The sequence below is a fragment of the Pangasianodon hypophthalmus genome, chromosome 16 (assembly GCF_027358585.1).
Source record: "Pangasianodon hypophthalmus isolate fPanHyp1 chromosome 16, fPanHyp1.pri, whole genome shotgun sequence".
Taxonomy (NCBI): Eukaryota; Metazoa; Chordata; class Actinopteri; order Siluriformes; family Pangasiidae; genus Pangasianodon; species Pangasianodon hypophthalmus.
In genome coordinates, this window is record NC_069725.1 from 22,452,936 (window position 1) to 22,477,282 (window position 24,347).

The following is a 24,347-nucleotide window of genomic DNA, read 5'->3' on the forward strand; positions in this document are numbered from 1 at the left end:
TAGAAGCTGTTGACTCCAAACTAACTTCAGGTGTTGAAAAGAACGTAAACTTAAAACTACATCCATTACACTATCACCATAGTGTACAGGTTTACTAGATGACACAGACATGAGAGAAAATCATGCCAAAGCTGCTGTTGTGTAATTTTACATAACTGGCTCGGGACAATAAAAGGTCATTCTATTAATTGACACTTTTCTGAAGCACAAGAAGCACAAATTCTTCCCTCAGATAAATTCTATAGATTTAAAGCATAATTTACAAACACACTAGAGCACCCTTATAAAATCATAGAATTCGTAAAGCGGAAAAAATGATGTATATGCTTACTGACAGGTGATCGCCTGCCCTTAGATTGCATTCTAACTGAAATTTGAGTTCTTTTCCTTGTACAAGGAAACATCTTAAATGTCTTTCTGTTGTAATAAGCGATAGAGTAGATCGTTTTTTGAAGTTGGGTTGAAAAAACTTTTGAAGTATTCCTTTAAAACTGTATAACTTAAACATTCCATATAAATCCTGCAAGAATTTGATTAGTCGATGTTTCCACGTGGAAAAGCTTGGCCGCGGGAGCATCCCGTACGCCAGCGAGCGCTCGGCCCAGATGAGAACAGCTGTTGTTTGTTCATTAAGTGCTTTCGGGTTGCGTCTCTCGTTATAACCCCCCATCACCCTCGACGTTCAGCGTCTCCTCCTAATGAGCTTAATTAAGATTTCTCTTTCATATGTCTCCTCCAAGTGCACTTAATTCGCCTATAGCACTCGTACTGCATGTGAAATCTGCAATGAAATAAACACCATTAGCATATTAGCATATATAAAAGTATAATTGCAGACCTTTTGGAGTGAAAAGTGAAGACTTTATTTATTTTTTTTTTTTAAACTGATTTTTCTTCCTGGATTTGTCCATGGTCATTCTGTCTTTGTATATGAGTGGACTGAAGTGAAAATCCTGTGTGTTTACTATCCACAGGGGTGGTGCTGGTTCATTTGTGCATCTCTCTCACACACACACACTCTCACACACACACACACACACACACTCACACACACACACACACATTAAATTTTCCCTGCTGTAATGAGCTGAATATCATGAATCGGATATGACTCGTGCTTCACTATTGATGAGATGTGCAAATTCAGTTCCATTACCCGTTTACCACTGATACCTGTCTCTCTCTTTGCTCTCTTTCTCTCTCCCACACACACACACACACACACATTCATTTCCTGGCCGTTTAACCGATTCCCTTTCTGCCTGTGTGGCTGCAGGATGAATCCTGATGCAATTCCATGCTGCACAATATCAGCTTTTTATTTGCTAAAATACTCTGTCAGCCTTGTCTCCCTCTCCCTCACTACCACACACACACAGACACACACAGACACACACACAGGCTTCAGGGTGTGTAGCGAACGAATGTTGAACCCAAACAAAGCTCCCAGTCGCACCAAAGCCTGATATGTATGTAAAACTAAAGAAAGTGCCACATAAAAGGCTGGCATTTTGCCTGACATTTTAATTTGGTTGTGTAGGTGTGTGTGATGTCTGTTTCTGTCACTGTCTGTGTCTCTGTCTCTGTGTGTGTGTGGGGAGGGTGGGAGGGGGGAGCGTGGTGTGTGTGTGTGTGTGTGTGTTTATGCATGCTATAAAATTTGAACTTGGAAACCTTTACAATGTGTTCCAGAGCAAACACGCTAGTTCACTAGGTACACTTCATTTCAGACAGAGGAGGCTTTTATAAGGCTTCGTTATTATTTCAGATAACGTTATGATCATGTTTATGATCTGGATGACTGATTTTTTTTCCCCCAAATCCAGGTGTTTTTTTTGGCCGGGATTATTGGCAGTTAGGTTTGCTGTGATGTAAGAGGAATAACACACTTAGGGCTGTGGTGTTACAGGAAAACAATCAATCATGAAGTAGAGTGATGAAGCAGAGTGACTGTTATCATGCAGAAGTTGATTATTTTCCAATAACAGCATGTATTTTTATTCCATTTATTCTACAGCTATTCGTCAACAATTACAATCCTTATTAATTAAACAATGACACTTCTTTTTTATCCTTTTTATCCATTTATTGTTGCACATACGTTTACTTTTTACCTGTTTATTGTTGCATTTAATGTAGGAGTGTTCATGAAACAAGGTCTCACTTACATTAATAAACAGTTGTTCCTTCACCAGCCTCTTTCTTCTCCTCTTACCAGGAAGCCATAAAGTGTAAAAAAGCACAAGCTCCTCCTTCCTGAAAACATATTTACAGCTTTACCTTTAACTTTAGCAAAGCTCTGACACTGGAGACTCCTTCCATAAACGTTACATAAACGTCTCCACGCAGAAAACTTCACCATATCAACAATTACACACATTTCTGTGTATTATTATGTTTCTGTGGAGCATCCTTCATACAAGTCACTATGAATGAGCTGTTACTATAGAAACGATAACGTATCAGAGCGAGCGCATTAATATAAACCTGTGATTTGCCTTGCAGCAGGAACTAGCGCTGTTATGGAAAATTCATCAACACCTTCTGACCAATCAGAATCGAGAATACAAATCAGGTCATAAATAAGCTGCCATGACTATTATATAAGTTAAACACTCCCAAACAGAAGCAATAATCTGCCTAAAAATAACTACACCCAGCCTAATCGATTTGACCAGATTATTTCAGAAGGAGATCTCCACGGTTATTATTTTTACACACTCTCACATCTGGTTATATAACCTGCGGAACCACAAACCGCTTTGTAAAAAAAAAAAAAAAAAAAAAAAAAAGAAAGAAAGGGTTATGGTTCCCTGAAGAAACCATCTTGAGAAAGGGGTATGAGAGTCTTCTGTTTATCCATCTTGAGGGTTTTCAGTACTTGTCTCTGAGTCAGTGAGGTATAAATCTAGGTCTCTCTCTCTCTCTCTCTCTCTCTCTCTCTCTCTCTCGCTCTCTCTCTCTTGGTCTTGCATCTTTGTCTCAGGTGATATGGGGAGTTTTCACGAACCCTTTCTGTCTCCAGAATGTGACGTGTTGCGTAAGAGCAGCATTCAGTTTCCGTGTGAGATCAATACTGTCAGGTTCTCTCAGCTCCTCCTCTCCACTCATCACGCCACACTTGTCATGCCGGCTTCAGACACGCTAGATTTTATTTTTTTGCTGTGAGTTATTTAATCCTGTTTCATGGAAGCTGCTGAAAATGAGAGGAGAAAACACTGAAGCTGAGCTATCTGATGCATTTACATTACAACTTTTTGGTGTGTGTGTGTGTGTGGGTGTGTGGGTGTGATATACTGAAACTGGTTTAGGGCTATGGGTACAGAGGTAGTGTGTGGGGCATGCTGTATTAGAAAAATAATCAGTGACAATGTGGTGTGGAAGGAGTTAGATACCGCCCCGATTAGTAGATGATTATTTACTAATTACTGTACTCCGTGTTTTAGTCCTCTTACCCCACAGCAGTTTTCCTACACTGACTATTTTTATTTACTAAAGAGCAATATGTCATACTTTTTATCCGGTTGTAGTTGCATATAATGTTATGGAACATCCGTGAAGCAAGTTATTTTTTGTTAAATTTACAGCATGCTTTACTGCTGTAATTAATAAAGCGGAATGGGATACATTATTGTAAAGGATTGGTATGGGATTAGACTTGGTATAGCCGATGCCGATCCGTTTGAATATTCCTGGATTGGCTCTGATATCAGAGTTTTGGATCGGATCAAGACGAATGGAAAGGTATTGCAGATGCCCAACGGATTGAAGTGCAGTCAGACAGCACCAATCCGATTTTTCTTGGAACCTAACGTTGTGGAACCTGTCCATCCTTCCTGAGTTTTTCTATTTAGTTCGGTTTGTCAGCACCCGTCATATGACTGATAGTTTGGTGCCAAACTCTGGTGCACTTTTCAGGTTGTCACTGGCTCAATATCTGTCACTTTCTCGCTTTATTTTTCTAAAACCCCCCCCATTCATCACTGTATCTTTCTCTTTCTGTCTCTCTCTCCGTCTCTTCTTATTCACACACTGACACAAAGCAGTCTGAGCCACACAGATAAGCGCATTTGCATGCACACACACACACCAGAAGGATATCAATGGCTCAGGAGTCACGCTCCAGTTCTGACCCTGAAAGGTTCACAGGAAGTGACCTCGTCAGGGGGTGGCATAATGATGGAGGAACGATAACTGTTTGGTTTGGCTGTGACGGAAAGATCGCCTCACACTGAATGCGTTTTATTTGCATCACAGTTCCAGTGATGGAAGGTCAAAGGTCACGGAGCCCCTACAGGCACTTAAATTGAGAATGTGTGAGGAAAAACGACAGATCAATAAAGGAAACGTATTCATTTTTTCATAGAAAGTGTGTAGTAGTATTCCTGCGGACTTTAAACATCAACAATGACGGAGACTGGAAATAAATGTGCATCAACTGCACATCACAGAAACGCAGAATCAAAGTCACTAAGCGACAACTCGAACACGACAGCGGAACGGAGCGCTTGACAATTCATGCTGAGTATGAAAAATGTCATTACAGAAAGCAGGAGGGGACCTGAGATCAAATTCTGCTTTAATGCATTACACAGAAGATGAGGTTTTATTCTTGAAATATTACCAGTAACATTAGGAGTAAATATAAAAAAAAAAGGAGAAATCTATTAAATTAGACAAGAGACCTTGAAAAAGTAGTCTGAACGAATTGCAAGAAAAGAAATACAGTCCTAATTTAAGATCATGTTTTGCTGACTCAAGTCATAGCATCAAGTCAGATTCACATAATCCCAAAACAGCACGGTTTTCCCCACTGTCGATGCTTAAATCCCTATTAAAAGTTTCAAGGCTGCCAACTTTCCTTGAAGAATCAATGACAGTAACAACATCACTACACTACAACAAATGAAATACATAACAAAAACTAACACTTAGGAAAAAAGCAATAACAACAATGAAACACATGAAAAAACACAGAAGGAAAAAAAACAACTCTAAAAACTTACAACAGAGGAAAAAAAGACTATAGCAACAGAGACAACAATTTTTAATAAATCAAACGTGACAGTTTTTTTTAAGTCAAGAACTTTATTTATTTATTTTTGTTACAATTTGCCCACTATTGGGAATGAAGTAAGGAAAAAAATGAAACAACTCTTTCATCAAATTACATCTGGGGAAAAAAAAGGTGATTTTCAGTCATATTTCTCAGTTCACTTTGAAAGATATCTTGAAGCTTAACCAAAGTGTTTGACGGCCAGTGTGTGTATGTATGTATATAAATATTACGTGGCCTGGTTTAAATTGTGTTTAGTGTAACATGACATTTATTTATTACACATTTATTACTCAGCCGTTAATTTTTAATATTTACTCTTCTTTCATCCATGCCTCCATTCCTGAGGATTCAGAACATCTTATTTTATAGATTATTAAATATACTGCATGATTAATGGCCTGGGTGTTTATGTGTTTTTTGTAGTTGTTGTTGATTCTTTGTTTTTATTACACTAGTGTGTGTGTGTGTGTGTGTGTGTGTGTGTGTGTGTCCTGCGATTTAAATAAACGAAGGCGTAAATCTTTATAAACTCATAAACATTCATACCTCTTCTTAGAGTGTCTTGTTGTATGATGAGGTGGAAGGTTTAGTAGTTGGCACACAGCTGTAGAGTCCGTGTGCACGCGTGTGTGTGTGCATGTGTGTGTGTGCGTGTGTGCATGCGTGTGTGTACATGGGCTGGGAGGATTGGCTCTGTGTAAGCTGTACAGTAGCTGATCAGTAGATGTACAGCACATTGTAACCTCGGGATCAATCGCATATATAAGGAGGTTAAGAGGATAAATCTATACACTGAAACACACACACACGCTAACCTAATGCATATCTGTGCGTGTGTGTGTGGAGGGGGGAGTGTTTTCGATAAAATCGGACAGGAATAGATGAATGTTCAAGGGGTTTGAGTGTCTAATCACACTCTCTGACCTTTCTCTGTCTCTCTGACAGTAACGAATAGTGCTGATTTAAATCACATCCAGAAACTACCCAGAATGCTCTGCAAGTGCCCCACACACACACACACACACACCCTGATGTTATCACAGTGAGTACAGACGTAGGTACGGAAACTGTGGGGTGTGTGTGGTCTGTGTGCGGTCTGTGTGCGTTGATGTGTGTATGTTTGTGTATGCATGTGTATAGAGATTCCTAACTAAACTGATCATGTCTAAAGGTTTTGTCAGCCTCTAGTGTGTGTGTGTGTGTGTGTGTGTGTGTGTGTGTGTGTGTGTGTCTCAGTGTTGTAATATACTGTATACCGTATCACCAGTAAAAAAAAAAAACCCAAAAGGTTTCATTTACGCTTTCTTGCAATCTATGTCACTCTCTCTCAGTAACAGATGGAGCTCTCTGAACTATTTTGTGTCCTCACTCAGTCTAGCCATCCAAGCATTTTTCTTCTTCACTTTAATTTCCATCTTTCTTACTCGGGGACAGTTTCGTTCAGGTGTTTTTCCTTCAGCAATACATTTCCAGTACTTTCCAAATCACAACTCCATTTTTTTTCCCCACTGTACTGTTTGCTAAGCCAGCGCATATCTCACACACGTGCATGTACACGTGCCCAAAATCGAAATGCTACGCTGTAAATTGAATATGTAAATATTGTAATGAGGTAAAGGCACTTCAAAGGACTCCCTCATGAATATTCATATGTGTATGAGGTTTATTTGTTTCTTTTCTGGCATCTATCTAATGTTCTAACCTGAGCGAGCTAGGCCTGGCCACATGGCTCCTGACATGCTGACTTTATGGAAATGGACAGGCGAAGAATGAGCCCATACCTTGCCAGGGAAATCAAAGGAAGCGTAACGAACACACACTCGCACACACAAACATCTGGCTACGAGGGCGCCTCTTGTCACTATACAGGGCAGGAGCGAAGGGATAAATCAAGTGATGATGAAAGTTGAACCTCTGAATAAAAAGAAGAGATAGAAGGTGAGAAAGCTTGAGATTTGGAGACTAATGATGCAAGTGAGCTTTTCATCAGTAACTCTTATGACTTTGTTTAGCTATCTATTTAGCTATTTCTGATCACTCTCGTCCTTCCAACTCTCTTTTTTTGCTGTACTCATCTCATTTCTCTGTGCGCATGTGTTTTAGAGTGGTGGTCCTTTCAGGAAGTGGGTGTGTGTAGATAGTTTGGAGAGTATGGTACGATGTAGGGCAGGAAAGAGGGAAGAGGTGGAGTGGAGTGATGGGTGGAACAGGAGAACACAGATTAAAACAATAAACAGCTGGGGGAGAGAGTGAGAGAGGGAGAGTGAGGGCTTAGTTGGGATCTTGTAGCCAGAGGGTGAAGGTGGGGGAAAGAAGGAGACGGGATTTGGGGGGAGAAAGGCAATATGGCAAGTTTTAAAAGTTTTCCATGAAGGACTCGAGTATGAAGGGAGAATCAATTTTAATGGTATGGAAGGAGTGAAAAATTGGAAAGTGTTTCGTGAGTTCTGGAGGTGTTCCACAGGAGAGCTGGACATAGGAATCTTTGCAGGTCTGAATTGAACCAGAAAAGTGAACCAAGAATCGAAGGAAGAGATGGAATAAAGGAAAGCAATAAAGTTGGCTTTGATTTGGATATGGATTGTCTTGGAAGCAACCTGACCTCTTGTCCTTAACACTACTAATTCCATTTGGTGACACCTTCATAGACGGTTCCCTCCTGGCTACCGCGCTGGCACCTCTGCTGTGCGGTGAGAAGCAGAACCCCACGGTCCTCGTCGACCCCCATACAGAGAGCCTTTCACTAGGCTAATCGAGCCTGAACGCCTGCCACAGGGGCACAGGAGACCAGGAACAGGGCACTTTCTGTATGCGGGAGTGTGTGGGGGAGAAACATGTGTGCAAGTCAAAACTGAGCAGACCAGGCACGATGGATCTGAACCTGTGGAACTTTTGAAAGCAGTGTATTAATAGTAAAGGAGGAATTCTACCTCCAGAGCATCAAGGTCCATCTTTTCTGGATCTTTTGCCCCAGTATCCAGAATTTTCTGCCCTAAATTACTGGATCTTGTACCTTCACCTTCTGAATGATTTTATATTTTCTTCTTCAGGATTCCTTTACCCCAGGTTTCTCAAACTTTTTCCCCAGGCTTTGAATTCTTTTGCTCCATGCTTTTCTACTTTGGGATTTTCTGTGGCAGGCTCCTGGATCTTTTGCATCCTTCTTTGGCGTTCTTTGCTCTTTTCATCATTGAGGTTTCCCAAGATATTTGGATATTCTACCCCAGGTTTTGGGATCTTTTGCCCCACACTTTGGAATGATTTGCGCTAGACTTCAGGATATTTTTCCCCTGGATTTTATGTCTCAATTTTCTGGACCTTCTTGCCCAACATTTAAGATATTTTGTCTGAAGGGATTTGGGTTTATGGATGCCAGGCTTTGGGATCCTTTACCCCATTTTTTTCTGGATTATCTATTCTAGGTTGCTGGAAATTTTCCCTAGGATGTAAGATCTTTTGCCTTAAACATTTGGATATCGTGCCCTAGACTTTGAGATCCTTTCTGCCAGCTTTTATTTCTTATGGATTTTCTTTTCCAAGTTTCTGGAAATTATTCCCTAGGGCTTTGGGATCTTTTGGTCTAGACTTTGGGATTTCTACCACAGCTCGGCGGGGCAGCATGGCTGGGCAGCATGGCTGGGCAGCGCTGCTCTGTTGCCTCTTGGCGCATGATGTTACTAACTAAACCACACACATATTTGTAAATATAGTCAGCATAAGCTAAGACACGCATGGGTAAGGATGGCCAGAATTTGTAGTATTCCCAAATGTCTCTTTGGTCCTTCAAGTTTTTCCCACACATGAACTGGATAGTTTCTCGGTGTAGGAAAACATAATTGGATGTAGGGACAATTTCTGTCATCGAGAGGAGCATAAAAGGGAGACAAGATGATTGGCCTGAACTTTAGTCTTCAAGAGCTGCTGAAGAAGTTTGAGGAGGTACTTCCTTTGCATCCTTTTCAACTCATAGGCAGATGACTTGCTCTCTGTAACACACTGTTTTATGCCACACTTTTAGCAACTGATCAGAATTAAGATGTTCTACTACATTGTAGCTGAAGGGTTGATCAAGATTCTTCAATAAACATCAGAGTGTTATTGAGTAAAAATATGGCACCTTCATTTTTTCCATTCTGTAGAGCTTTCTATTTATGTCTCTATGTCCATCAATTTCTTTTTTTAGTTTCTCTTTTCTCGCCTTCCCTTTCCTTGTGTGTGTGTGTGTGTGTGTGTGTGCGCATGTGTGTGTGTGTCTGCGTGTTTGAGGTAAGGCTGGTTAAATTGGAGGGAGCACAGTCATACCACTGGGGACCTATTACGTACCAGAAGCAATTATTTAACTTAATAAAGTCAGACGCTTTATTGTCTACTTTAATAGGTCATTCAGCCTGGAGCTTATGTGTGACGGCGTCTGATTCATGTGTGCCTGTGGTTGTGGCCCCCTTTTTATTTTTTAAAGCTGTGTGTTCAACCATTTTATTCTGGTCACAGTAAAATCTTTCTTCATGAGCCTTTGACAAATAGTGAGCAGAAATGATGCTTCCTGTCTGTCTTTCACCGTAGTAGCTCTGGGAATACACACAGCCAGTGAGCCTGAGAAACACAGCTCTATAGCACAGTCTGTCACAAACACACACACACACACACACACACACACAGACAGACACACAGGCCAGGAGAGGTTTTACTCTGGCGTCAGTACTTTCTAGACTTGGGGAGTGTGTGTGTGTGTCTGCAAGGACTGACCAAAGCAATCTCTGGTCATTGATTAGCAGGACAGATTCCATTACTCAAACACTCAGACTGCCAGCTACACACTGAGAGAGAAGAAAAAGAGAGTGAGCCTTGGCTACATCATGTAGGGGTGGGCAATGTAACAAGCTAAAACATAATCGTGCTATTTTATTCTTCATATACCACAGAAATTTGCCAACTAAAACCATTTTTTTATTTATTAGTGAATGGCACGTTCTACTTTACTTTTTATCCTTTTCTTTCCACTCCTGGAGTTAATAAGACTTTCATAGCTTGTGATGTTGCCAAAAAAGCATAAATTCCACTGTCCTGAAGACTTTCCCATGTCGGAAAAGCACTGACACTGGAGACTCCTTCCATAAACGCTAAATAAACAAACTTCACCCTACAGAAAACATATAAATGATTCTGTTTTTCTTTGTTAAATAATAACACATTTTTTAAACAGTTTTTAAATGAGCACCTGATGTATGAATTATAGCCAGAACTACTGGAGAGCTGCTATTCTAAAAAAAATTAATCAACAGCAATCAGACTCGGTATAATTTTTAACACATTTCTTAACCCCAATGCTTTATTACAGTCCATATAATTAGGTTTGTCCTTAATTATTTAACTGGACATGCGCTCTTGGCCTGGAGTTAAGACTACGATCCTTTAAGGACGAGTTTACTCTGAGATTTATTGCTGAAGGTATGATTAAAATGATTTTGTTCTCACAAGCAAACCCACCATAGATCACTGTAAGCTTTATATCCTATTCAGCGCAGGAATCCTCCATCAATCAGATCACAGAAGAGCGTGGAGGATCCGCAAAATGACTCAATTCTACATCGAGTAATGGGTTAAGAATGAGTTAGTATCCAGGCGTTAAACTGTAAAACGGATTACTAGGTTATTCGGGTTGCGTTACACTTTGCATTTTGAGTGTGTGATTGTTGGATTTTGGGCTTCAGAGGCCTGAATTGGGCTCTTTTTCTTTCTGACTGATTTCTTGTGAGACCTGAAAGCTGAAGGCAATAGATGTGTGTGTGCGGACCTGCATTTCCTGTCATTTCCTGAATGTGTGTGTGTGTGACTTGACCACTTTTACGCAGATTACACTAATAAATGTGTCCTGAAATGTGAGCGAGAGTCCCTATCTCCGGTTTATAACTGATTTCCCTGTCTGGAAGAAAGACGGAGACAGAAAGACAGGAAGGAACACAGAATTGTGGGTTTCAGTAGTAAATATTCACACTCCATGGTCATTGCTGTCTCTCTGGTGCTAGGCTTGTTAATTGAGCATAAATGTGACAGAAAAGAGCACTTTGTGCATGAGCTGGAAAAGACCAAACCACCTCTATATGCTACAGCTCCTTCGACCACTGAGTTTCTCTTTCTAGTAGTGAATACAGATTTTTTTTATCCATTTATAGTTACAATGAATGTTGTGAAACGTCCATAACTAACATAAGTTAATTCCTGTTATCACTTAAGTTATGGCAGCTATAAAGAGTCTTTCCCTCACCAGCCTCTCTTTTTTCCCTCTCTCTTAAAAAGTAAAGACCAAAAGACAAAAACACAGCTTGAAGCTTGAGAACTGGAGGCTTCTTCTAAAAATGCTAAAGTAATATATTATATAATATAAACCTGTGATTTGAACTGCTGTCAGAGCTGCTGTTATAGAACGTCAATCTACGCACCTGTGGTATAAATAAATTTAAGCCACTTCAACCCAGTTTGGCCGAAGCTTACACTTCTTCCTGTTCACTATATATGCTCACTACATGGGTTTTAACATAATGGCACTGTAGATCATATGTGATGTACACTTGATGCCCAATTTGAAACTCAGCATCTGAAAAGTCATGCCTCCAAAATATAACTGCTGGAAATGAATTTCATTTAGGACACAGCTGTTGCTTGTTTGCTTTATCTAATTCGAAAAATATTGCATAAGTTAAAAATGCTAACAAAGGACATTTATTTACATCAAATGACACCCAAAAAAAAACCCTCAACATTTTGAGAAAACGCGGCCTTGGTATTCTACGTTTCTAGCTTCTTTATAATAATGTAATAATTAGAAATAGATTCTAGATGTTCATAAATTAGAATTAAGTCAGATTTTTTTTCTAGAGGAATCCAGGCACTCGTTAAGTGAAATGAAATGGAGATTATGTAAGAATATTATACACTTTAAACAATACCAAAAACAATACCAAAATTTTAAAAAAAAAATGAAGCTTTTCATTTGACTCACCATCATAGATTTTAAACAATCAAATATATGGTACGTCTGAGTGTGTGTGTGTACATTTAATTATGTAACTATTAAGAACATTGTATACATATTAGAAAAGTGAACCTGACAAGTATGTGTACGTGTGCAAGTTGCCTCTCGGCTTTTTCTTTTAGAGATGGTTTGAAAGAAAACCTAAACATGTACATGCACATACTTACTCAAACCAGGCTTTGATCAGAGATTAAGTGCCTTTTTGAGTGTGTGTGAGTGTGTCTGTGTTCGTTCTTGTGTGTTTGTAATTATCGGCCAGATTGCTTCCTGTTGCCTCTCCCCATGGTTTTGTTTACCGTTTGATGTTGCACAATCAGGCCGTGATTGGCCTATAATGAAGTTGGTTGTCCAGTTTGTGGAGTCCAAGCCAGTTCATTTCATCTCTTATCTCTTTGTGCATGTGTGTGTGTGTGTGTTTGTGTGTGTGTGTGGGCGCGCGCACGCATGTATGTACTGATGTTACTTGGTTTGTAAATATTATTACAGTTTTTTGCTTTTTTTCTATTAAAATGTCCCTAATTCTGCATGTATATGTGTTCAGGTTCAAGGTATTTGTTGTAATATGCACAGAATAGCCATATTGAAGGTGCACGTTATAAATATAGAATACAACAGAAAAAAAAATAATGAAGAGCAATAATTATAATAATGAATGTTTCTTGACTGTATATGTGCAAAATAAGAAAATTAGCAAGACCTGATCTTATAAACTGTAGCAAATGTGTGGAAGCATAGCATAGGTGAGTGTGTGTATGTATGTGTGTATATGTGTGTGTATATATATATGTGTATATATATGTGTGTGTATGTATATATATATATATATATATATATATATATATATATATATATATATATATATATAAAATATGCATGCTTGCGTGTGAATATCTATTGCTTGTGAGTTAAAACTTCTGTCTGTGTGTGTAGGATATCCAGGCGGAGATCGACGCCCATAACGATGTGTTTAAGAGTGTGGACGGAAACAAGTTGAGGATGGTGAAGGCTCTGGGCAGTTCCGAGGAGGCCGTGTTCCTGCAGCAGAGGCTGGATGACATGAACCACCGCTGGAACGATCTCAAGGCCAAATCAGCCAACATACGGTCAGCACCCACAGAATATAGAACACAGTTTTATAAACAGCAATACAGAGCAACTGAAGCATGTCAGAACTAGTACACATGCTGTGCATTGCTGTTACAACAGATGGTACAGCAAGTTGAGGGTAGAGATGAAAATATATGTTAAAAAGAGGAACAGAGTGAAGGAAAAAAGAGAGCGCGTGGGGGAGAGAGAACTGATGTGTGTTGAAAAGAGGAACTGGCTGTTTTATTATTTAATTCTCATTAGGGATTAATTAGTGAACATGTGTAATTATCAAGCAGCTGACATGCCGCTATTGTTCAGTGCCATTACCACCAATGCATGCCGTACAGAAAGAAGGTAATATATGGAAATTATTCCAACCACACTGAAGTGTTTGTATGAATGTATTGAGGGGCGTGTGTGTGTGTGTATGTGTGTGTATGTGTGTGTAGGGCTCATCTGGAGGCCAGTGCAGAGCGATGGAGCAGGCTGCTGTCCATTCTCGAGGAGTTGTGGAGGTGGATCTGCCAGAAGGATGATGAGCTCACTAAACAGATGCCTATTGGAGGAGATGTGCCAACGTTACTGCAGCAGCACAACCACTGCTCGGTCAGTACACACACACAGACCACCTGTTCCTGACCCTCTGGTCTAATCCCTTTTTAGATCCTCTGGTCTAGTCCCTTTTTCTAGACTCTGTGGTCCTGACCCGCTGGTCTGTTTTTTTTCTAGACCCCCTGGTCTTCACTCTTTGGTGTAGACCCTCTGGTTCTGCCCCTGCCCCTTTGTCTAGACCCTCTGCCCCTGCTCCTGCCCCTGCCCCTGCCCCTTTGTATAGATCCTCTGGTCTAGTCCCTTTGTCCTGACCCTTGTTTTCCCCCCACTTTGGTCTAGTCATTTCTTCTAGACCTTCTGGTCCTGACCCTTCTCCTTTGTGTAGACCTTCTGGTCCTCGCCCTCTAGTCTAGTCCCTTTATCTAAACTCTGTTATTCTGACCTTCTTATCAAGTCCCTTACTCTTGCTGCCTCTGTACTGATAGGCCCTGATGCACTGATGAAAGCTAATTCAAAAGCAGCCAGCCACATCTGAAAAGATTCTTTGATCCTCTGCCGATATGGAGACTGTTCTTTTAGGAAGTTCTTTTAAGCTGAATAAGCATATTGTTTTTATTAATGCTATACTGTAAGTCATAGTTTTAAAGTCCTGGCTCAGCTACACTTCAGCGAATTACTAATCGCTACATTCTTCAAATTAGAAATGAGCAAACTCTTTGGAGCTCTTATTCCACTGTGGTGTGTTTAGGGCCAAACTGAGAATTATACGAAGAGCATGCAGTGCTGCATGTTAATCCTTTGGAGGAAGACTGTATGCAAACACAGACTCTATCCACAGGGAATCATGGGAAGTGGAGGTCTTTGAGGCTGTAATTAGCCTGAGATAGTGTGAAAGCGCAAAGGACAATTTGGAGGGCTCTCTTCCTTTCTTCGTCGCTCCCTTCTTCTCTTCTTAATTCCTTTCTCTCTGTGACAGATTGAATAATGACCCCGAGGAGTTGAAAGAAGAAAGGATTGTGTGACTTTCTCTTTCTACCCTTCCTCGCCCTTCCTTGCTCGCTCTCCTTTGCTTTGTGTTTTAATAGTTTGTCTTTCAGCCGTGCGCCTGAGTGTGAATTTTGGGCATAGCAATCCAAAGCGGCAGGGTGAACACGTCGCGGCCGATTAGCGCTGCAGTAGGAAATCTAGAAGTGTATAATGAATGTGTGTGTGTTTTTGCACCGATAAGACTGGAGAGCTGCTGGAGTACGTCTGTGCCTGGGAGTGTGTAGAGAGGCTGCCACTTAGAGAAAGAGCATAAGCAAAACACTATGGAAGGATCAAGTAGCTTCAGGGCACGAAAGCGAGAATTAACCCGAGCGCTAGAATGGTTAGATGTTCCAAACTGTTAAAGCTGTTGCATGCGCGTGTGTGTTTGTGTGCGTGTGCGTCTGAATTACAAACAAACACTCCTTGATTAAATAAGTAGACTAAAGCAATTAAATACAGCTGTGCATCTTTAATGAATTAAATATTTTAGAAAAGTATAGCAAGATAATTATGGGAAAAACAGTCATTATAAAACTCCCTTTATTATGTTATTCACATCAGAGGAATTTGTCCTGTCGAGTGGTTACACACTCAATTACACATATTAAATAATTAAAAAAAAAACTGCCAATGGATTCCGCAGCAGCAGGTGATTCAGTAAGCTGTAAATCCATCCAGATTGATTCTAAGAATAGCACTATGCTTAATGCATGCTATTTATTTAACTTAAGGAAGCTGTTAAAACCTCCATATTTTTACTGCTAGTCTGCATAACCAATCAGAATCACGCTTGCTCTGAGGAAAAATGGGAGAAAGAGATTGCCTGTGGTTAAAGGAAGTGGTATGCAATGAAACTCAAAAACATCAGACTTAAAAAAAAAAATAAATAAATAAAAAAATAAAAAAAATTCATAAAACAAATATGTTTGTGCAGATTGATCTTTTGATTTTAAAAACCACAAATTGCTTTAAAAGGCAAATCAAATGAAAATTATTTTTAAAAAATAATGACCAACCTTTTTTTTTTTTTTTTTTTTTTTTTGTTTTTGAAGTGAAACTTTTTTATGGAAAATTTTGTTTAGGTCATGAGGAATGCTTTGGTACATTGGGTACTGAAATAAATTACTGTGTTTAAAGATGTTTTTGCGCTAAACCTGTAAAATCCTCCATGAAAACCTCTGAATTTCTTTCAAACAACATGAGCATTGCATTAACAAAACTAAAGGATAATAATAATAATCATAATAAAGTTTTTATAGAGTCTTTTATAGACTTAAAATGCAGCTTAGTTATGTAAAGTGTGATGTAAAGATAGATAGATAGATAGATAAAAAAGCAGCTAAAATAGCACAGCAAAATAGACAAATAATAAAATACAATAAATAATAGCAGTGAAATCAAGAAAAAAATAATATAGAATAAAACTATATATGATAAAAAAAAAATGTGTAAAAAAAAAAAGAATTAAAAGCACAATAAGATAAATGTAGCATGCCAGTAAAAGCGAGGCTTTTAAATTTTAATTTTGTAAATTTCTAATAACATTTCTTAATTTAGATTTTTTTTTTTTTTTTTTCAGATAGATGGACTCTAACAAATGCTTATTCTTCGTCACACTTTTTAAGTATAGCCTTTGGTTTTATATGGATGAGGATTTGGCTTCAGATAAATTTCTAAGTGCGTACACTCGGTCCCTCATGCTGTCATTTCTGAGGCGAGACACGAGGCTGAAAACTTCCATTTCTCCAGCGATTTCCTCACATATCCTTTTATTTCTTCTGTTTCACTCATTACATCTATTCCTCATATTCCCACAGAGGCCCTGACTTTCAACACAACACTATTGTAACCCTCCATCACTGGCAGTCATAGGCCATGAAGAAGATTTTAGATGGATTTTCGAATGTGTGCTCTGACTCTGCGTCACTGAGCTGAACCCCTGTGCGCAGTCGCCAAAGTCACTTTGTCTTTATGGATTCTGTCCCTGTGCTGTGCATCGTTAAGCAGGTCTGCGTGGCATCGCTGCTCGCGCAACAGTCGTCGATTTCAGGTGTTCAGCGCTGACACTTTGACAAAGACCTTCTTCCTTTGATGAAGATATCGCTTATAATCAGTTTTATTAATCACGCTTTCAATTATCCAATAAAGCGCTTCCATTTGTGGTGCCATAATTAAGATCATCAATCAGCGTTTATTTAATCACGGCTGTGTCGGGTGTAATTCAAGGTCCTAATTAATTTATATCAGACAGAAGGAGGGATTTTGACATCCTAAAAGATGATTCTGCTGTTTCATCCGACAGGCTCAGTGTGGCTTATCAATATTTAACACACTCACACAGTTTTAGGCTTCTTAAAACAATAAATTTCATCATAAATATTTTATTCAGCAAGTCTCCTTCAGGAGCACTGTCGTTGAGCAAAAGCCCCTAAACCATTACTGTAAAGTTTTGGAGAAAGAGGTATTGCTTATTGTTTTATACAAAACAATATACCATGGAACCAGGGAGAAAGAAAGTAGTTGTAACACTGTTGAAGCATCACTCGCAATAGCAGTGGCTGTAATCGGAATCACAGGTTTGCATTAGCTTATTGTTTCTATGGTAACAACTTGCACAGGGTTCACGTAATCTAAGACTAATAAACAGATTATTTAACAAGACAAGCAACTATGATCTACTATATCCTACGAAAATAGCTATTGACAGAAACAAACACCGAAGCAAATATCGTATTTAATGTTAGACTGTAACGTAGAGAAACCTGAACTGTACCGCCGAATGGAAACAATGCTGCTGGAAAGTGAAAACAAAAATGCATCATGACATCGTACGCAAGGAGTCCATTCCTTTAGATGTTTGGGCGGGGGCGGTCTGGTTCGGTCCGGGCATGGGTGGTGGCGGTTCCTGTGAAGTTTGGCACGTTTGTGCTGCGCGGTTCCCGAGTTACTCAAACTTTGGAGGTCCTTTAAAAGTCCTTGATTAGCTTCATTGCCTGAGATGGATTTGCGATGAAGCTCAACTTCGCAGGAAGGAAAATCTATAAGAAGAAGGTTCGTGACCTTTATATCGTAAATGGCTGTTACAATATTGTTAGATTTGTGAGGCGAATGAGCCCCAGAACATTAGGCAGAACATTAGCTTGTTGTGCCAAATTAGCCTGAGAACATTAGGCTGGAAAGACTGATAGTGTTAGGCTCTCTCTTATGTATTATCTCATCTTGTTTAGTACTGACTCATGAAAACTGATTGTAGATCAGCCTGTCTTCTGATCTCGTTAGCTTTATACCCCTCAGATAAAGCGAAAGTTACTCCTGTGTACTGCTGATTGGTTTGAACTCATTGGAGCTGCATTCTGCAGGACAGTATAATATATGAGCCAAATTCATCTAGCCTTAGCACCTGCCTTTATCTATTGCCTTAGATAGAAATAATGACCCTACCTTTGGCTTTACTGGAAAAATCACTTTTCTTTTCAGGGCTTTGAAGAAGTTGTACGTCCATCTCTTTATTATTTGATCAATAAAAAGTCAGTGAAGTGGCTGAGGTTGAAAGTTGTTTACTGTAGCGGCTAAAGCAAGGGTCATCATTTTAAAGTTCAAGGTTCTTTATTTGCCACATACATATTACATACATGCAGTGAAATGTTTTTTCTTAATATCTTTCCTTAGTAAAGTATCTATAATAGTATACTATTTCCTTAGTGAAGTATCTAGAATTCTGCTTTACATAGCATTCATTCTTTATTAATTAATTTTAATTAGCTCCGTTGTATTGAAAAAGGGCTGCTTCTGTACACAGGGGTTGAGTTCAGCCAATTGTTATGTCTAGTTGGGGTGTTTATGGCTTTGGTTTAGTTACAGTCCATGTTCGGTGTATTTATTCGGTGTCTTGCACTCGTCTCACACTGTTGTGTATCTGCACTTTATGTAGTCCTGTGTATTGCACCATGTGTTGCACCATGGTCCTGGAGACATGACATTTCGTTCCAATGTATACAGGCTATAGAGAGGAATGACAATAAAACCCACTTGACTTGGGTACTTCAGTGGGCTTTTCAGAGTGGCGCATTGTTTGGGTGGTTTGGTAAAAGCTGCTATAAAGGGTTCAGGCTTTTATGAAATTTTGCAATGTGAAAATAGCGATTCTTAAGCAGGGAAAAAGAGTGGACAGGCCGTCTTAGCAAAGGCGAGGTCATTACGGAAAAGAAATATTGATATAAAACTTACCCAGTAGCATTTCTACAAGTAGCAAAGCTATTTACTTTAACTATTTTATACCACGGAGCTTTTAAATTCTCGAATCTGATTGGTCAGAAGGTGTTCAGAATTTTCCATGACAGCAGCTCTGACAGTAGTTCCAGCTGTAAAGCAAATCACAGGTTTATATAAATGCGCTCTCTCTAATACGTTCATTAGTCATTCGTAAGTATGGTGTATGGTGGATGCTCCATTATCTAAGACTAATATTATACTGATTAAAAATGATGATTAGTTAATCACTGATATGGTGAAGGGGGCATTTATTTAGCATTTTTGGAAGGAGTCTCCAGTGTCAGCACTTTGTAACAATCAGAGGTGAGGCTGTAACAGTACATTTTCCACCACAGGAAGGTCTTCAGGATGGAGGATATTGCATTTTAACTTCTCATTTATTAACTCTAAAGTGAGAGAATGACTTTTTATAACCACTATAACATAAGTGAGAATATTAAAGGTAACTATAAATGGATAAAAAGTATGTCATTTCTTATTAAAAAAAAATCGAATCATTGGCAATATACATAAAATATGTAAAAACGGTTTTCTTGGGGCACAACTGACTCAAGGTTACTGCACTACTAGCGAGTCACAGGAAAACCTTGACTGTCAGACAGCATTTTCTGGGTTCTGTTAAGTGAACGGAAATAAACGAGTGCCATTCCCAGTCAACATTCTCCAGGTCAGGGTCTGCTGGATCCTCATCACCTATTTTATCTCACCCAGTTTACCTCAGCCAGCTTTGCCATTTCTGGTAATGTCGTCATGTTGGAGGGAGCCGAGGAGACACCGTGACTGCACCGCTTGAATTTTAAACAGCTCTAGGAAGCAACAGAAAAAAAAGCTGGTGTCTTTCCACTTTTCTGTCTCAAGGCTGAGCAAATCCTATCCTTGCATTCCATGTGACATTGCTCTGTATAATGGCTGCCGTTTTGAGGAGTGAATGCTACTATGTTATTGAGTATGTGCTTCATTTATTTCATTTATACTGATAATCGACTGCAGTAGTACTCTTCACTACATACAATACATTGTCAACAAGCAGCAGTGCAGCAGATCCTCACTGTCCTACTGCCTTGTAGCTATCAGTTAGCTAGCTGTGTTATAGGATAACCTGCGAGTGACTTTTTTGGGCCCAAATTATTGGCTTTGCTGCACATCATAAATATAACTTGAGGTGAAACAAGACATAAATTACTCACCTTATAATCTTTGTTAGTTAGCTATCTACATTATTGGAAAACTGGAAAAATTATCTCGGCAACAATTTTTGCTGACGGCTCGTCGCACCCCTAGTAGCTATGTTTCTCATGTAGCTTAATGGAGTTGAGCTACATTTGTTGTAGAATTGCAACTTATCACATTTTTGGAAAGTGTGATGTGCGTGATGGCTTAAATGAAGAAAATTTGCTACAAATGTTATGGTCCATGTATCCCAGGCTTCTGCTACCTACTGGTTCTGTGTTAAATGTGAATTTTCTTACGTAACACAGGAGTCCTCCGTGAACCACTGAAAACTGAATGCTCTTCCACACTCCGACTGCAAATCACGTTTGGCTTCGTGTCTATAAAAAGCCTCCTCATAAACAGCTCGCTGCTGTGTTTTCTCTCCCCTGTTTCTATTATCTCTTCTTATGTCTCATTTCCTCTCTTTCTCAGAGACAAAAAAAAAGCCGGTGAAAGGACAATAGCCTTTTTTCTGCCTCTTTCTATATTAAACCTTTGATGATGGTGTAAGGAGAACATTTGGCTTTCTCTAAAGCTCAAGAGTGAGCGCATTCAGCGTTTCCTCCTTTGTCACATCCCACATGAGACACTGAGGTGAAAATATACCTCTGTTTGTCTTGTGAATTCATCCCCCTCTCTTTTCATCACTGAGAGCTGAGCGCTGATATAACACTCCCTTCCAGAAGAGATGGAAAAAAAAATGCCTTTTGATGACAAGTTAACATGATTTGATTTTGAGTAATGGAAAACATTTTTTTGTTGTCTGAACAATTCTTTTAAGCAGGTTCTCAAAGATCAAGAACGAAAAGTTGTTAATTGTTAATAACGGCTGCTTCAGGAGCACTGAAGAGAAATTTCAGTAGCATTTTCTATGAATTTATAATGAACTATGAAAACATTTTTATCTTGTTATAATGCATTCATAAGGCATTAAACACATTGTTATAATTATTTATGAAAATGCATTAAACTTCATAGCTATACTTATTATGCCTTATGAATTAACATAATGTATTATAAGTAGTGTTCGTAACACGGAATAGCAACAATACCAAAGATGCAAACCATCCATAATACATAATGCATTATGAGACCATGTCTTGATTTTTGTAAATCAGTTTGTAAATGCACTGCTTTAAACTGAAATGTCTTTTCGTGAGTAATTATAAAAACGTGTAGAATGCCTTATGACTGAATTATACCATGTTATTAGTGCATCCATAGGTGATTATACTGTACATTTGGCCTTCATAGAAAGTGTTATAGAAATTTCCTTTTACAAGCCATGTATTGTACAATCCTTTTAATCCCATCTCGGCTTTGCCTCTTGTCAAGGCAAGATAGTTTCTGTGAACTCAACCGTTAATTCTTTTCCCTTTTCGAAAATTGTTTCGCCTTCATAACGTTCTGGTTAAGATGACGGCCAGTCGATAGAAAGGAGAAAGACGACACTTGCTATTGCCATAACAACAAGTGGAGGCACTGGTGTTTTTTATGAGGACAAACAATGGATGTGTATCTTTCCTGTCTATAGTCTCTGCAGTAAAACCATATATTTTTTTTTTCTCTGACTGTCTGAGCAGGTGAGGATGGTGTGTAGTTGTACTCTGCTACAAAAAAAGTGAGTGTGTTATGGTTTGTTTTCTCAGACAAGTCATTTTAAGTATAGGGATTGAGATAGTTGAGGCAAAACACTGTAGTTAGTGTGTGTTTGAAGCTTTGTACGTTGATGCGACTAGCGGGAGAGAAGGACAAATTACAGGGGTGTCATCAACATTACTGTCCTCACAGTGCGACACACACTCATTATCCACGTCAAAATATAAAATGAGAACCAATTTTAGTAGAGCCTACTTTTTTACGGTTTAAATTTGTACACTTCTTTTCCAGATTTTTTAGAGTAGTCCTGGATTTTTTATTTTTTTTTTTTTAGAACACATTGCAAACCCTTAGTAGCTAAATTTTAATATTTTGAGAAGTTGATTGTTACACACTCTTCTTTTGTTTTAAACTATAGAAAATTGGTGTAACGTTTGGTCTTTTTGAGGCTTACATCGTGACACTCACAAAAAAAAAAAAAAAAAAAAAAAAAATGATTTCTTCCATTTTTGTTATATTGCTCACTTTTTGCTACAAGATGCTAAAATACTTCTCCATGCTTTGGACTAGTACAACTACTCTGTACATCACATGATTTCTGTAATTCAATTTTCACTGGTATTCCAGCAGAAATCGTTCAATAGCTTCAATACACTTACAAAAGTACAAACGTATACATTGAGCTGCCTTAATAATAATAATAATAATAGTAATAATAATAATATTAGGTAGCTCACATTAGTCCAAGGATATGTCAGAAAACTTCAGTGGTGTCTGTCTCAGCTGTGAATGTGTCAAATATCTAATAAAAGCAAATTTATATTACCTCAGTAATGCAAAGTAAGAATTGTAATGAATTCTCTCAGTAGTTTGAAATACTGAGAGAGCATTTCAAGAAATTTCATACAATGGGTTTTATTTTGATCCGAAATGGCTGAAACGTGCTTGCAAGAAATTTAATACCTGCCCTTCAGTTGTATTCACTGTGCAAAAACTGAATTTCAGCTTGACTAATTCACTCTGTTGTAGATTATGTGTAGATTTATACTGGTAAGAGGAAATATACTTGAGTAATATGTAAAGACAGAAATGTGCTTTTACCTCACTAACATGTACTTTGTGGTACATTTGGCTGAAGCTTAAGTGGCGCTCTAAATATGTAGCCTGCTACATAGGGTGTGCAACGGCATTAGGTAGCATGTATAAGTAGAGAACAGAAATTCATTTAGGATTTGGGCATTAATTTTTAAAAGTTCCTCTATGAACACATGGATGGTGTCTCTAGATGTTGAGGATTTTATTTTGCACATTGCATGATAGCATTTTTTGCTTTAAGAACAGGAATATTGACATTATTGTTGTCTCTTGTGCTATAAACCTGAAAAATTAAATCCATAAAATTTTATTTTATTTTATTTTATCTTGATAATCAAGACTTTATATCATGCTTTTACTTTACACCCAGTCCTTGCCCTCTTGCCCTTCGTACACTGCTGAGCAGCTAGAGTAAATGACCGTCATTATTAACTTTTGGGCTCATTTACACCTTTTAGCGGCTTGTCTCCTTTCATGATTTAATCAGCTCTGATCATCGACTGGTGCCGTTACTATGGAGCCAATTAGACTGGAGTGCTTGATCGCTTTCCGTCTCTACAATAAAGCCCGGAATTGTTTAAGGTCAGCATGATTTGGTTTTTCATCCTCTCTCTACAGTCTTTCACCTGGTGTATAATTACAGGATTTTCATCTCTTCTCTCACTCTCATTTTGCCTTGTTGGTTTCTAGCGTGTGCTGAGTTTTGAGTGTGTGACTCACTAATACCATTTTTCTACCTGGTATTTTAGATAATTTCTCTCTGGCCCACTTCAAAAATGATTCATTTGACCATTTAAATTGGTTGGATCATTGTGCGCTCTCTGTAGTGGACTGTTTGGGCAAATGGAATGGTTTGAACTTATCTACACACATCTGTTTACATTTCTCCATCATTCCTTTCCAAATCATGTTTCTACATGATACCATTTCATGACTAAACCATGAAAGGAATGATCTTCTCACACTTTTCGTTTTTGTTTTCAGGCTCTGAGGGCAGAGCTAAAGGAGAGGGAGCACGTCGTGGTCAGCACGTTGGACCAGGCGCGCATGTTCCTGGCTGATCAGCCGATCGAGGGTCCTGAAGAACCACGCAAGAACCTGCAGCCAAAAACAGGTGAGAGCTTAATCTATTCCAGGGGTATAGTCTCTCTATATATATAGGGGTATAGTCTATATAGGGGTATAGTAACACAAAGTGTTTTGTAATGATAGATTTTTCAGGTTATCACTTTTGACTAGTGGCACGCACTCTGTTTTGAAGTTTACACATTTTTTTAAAGTCATGTCATCAGTGCACTGTTTAGACCAGATAAATAAAATGAAAAGTTCGTGAAAGTTTGTGAAATCTCTCTCCTTTCTAAGCTAACATCTCTAGCCCTGTAGCTAGCCTCTGGGCTGATGAGCTGC

General features: G+C 38.8%; 1 protein-coding gene across 8 annotated transcripts in view; it reads left to right on the plus strand.

Moving 5' to 3' along the window:
• utrn (utrophin) overlaps nt 1-24,347 on the plus strand; it is a 196,603-nt gene that overhangs the window by 101,621 nt on the left and 70,635 nt on the right. For 7 of the 8 annotated variants that reach the window (XM_053240647.1, XM_053240645.1, XM_053240649.1 and 4 more), the window contains 3 exons: nt 13,023-13,195; nt 13,631-13,787; nt 23,925-24,054. In XM_053240647.1, coding sequence (XP_053096622.1) covers nt 13,023-13,195; nt 13,631-13,787; nt 23,925-24,054 — 460 coding nt within the window. Of the gene's footprint in view, nt 1-7,396; nt 8,999-13,022; nt 13,196-13,630; nt 13,788-23,924; nt 24,055-24,347 lie in introns of those variants that run through there. The other variant, XM_053240652.1, reaches the window with a different exon arrangement.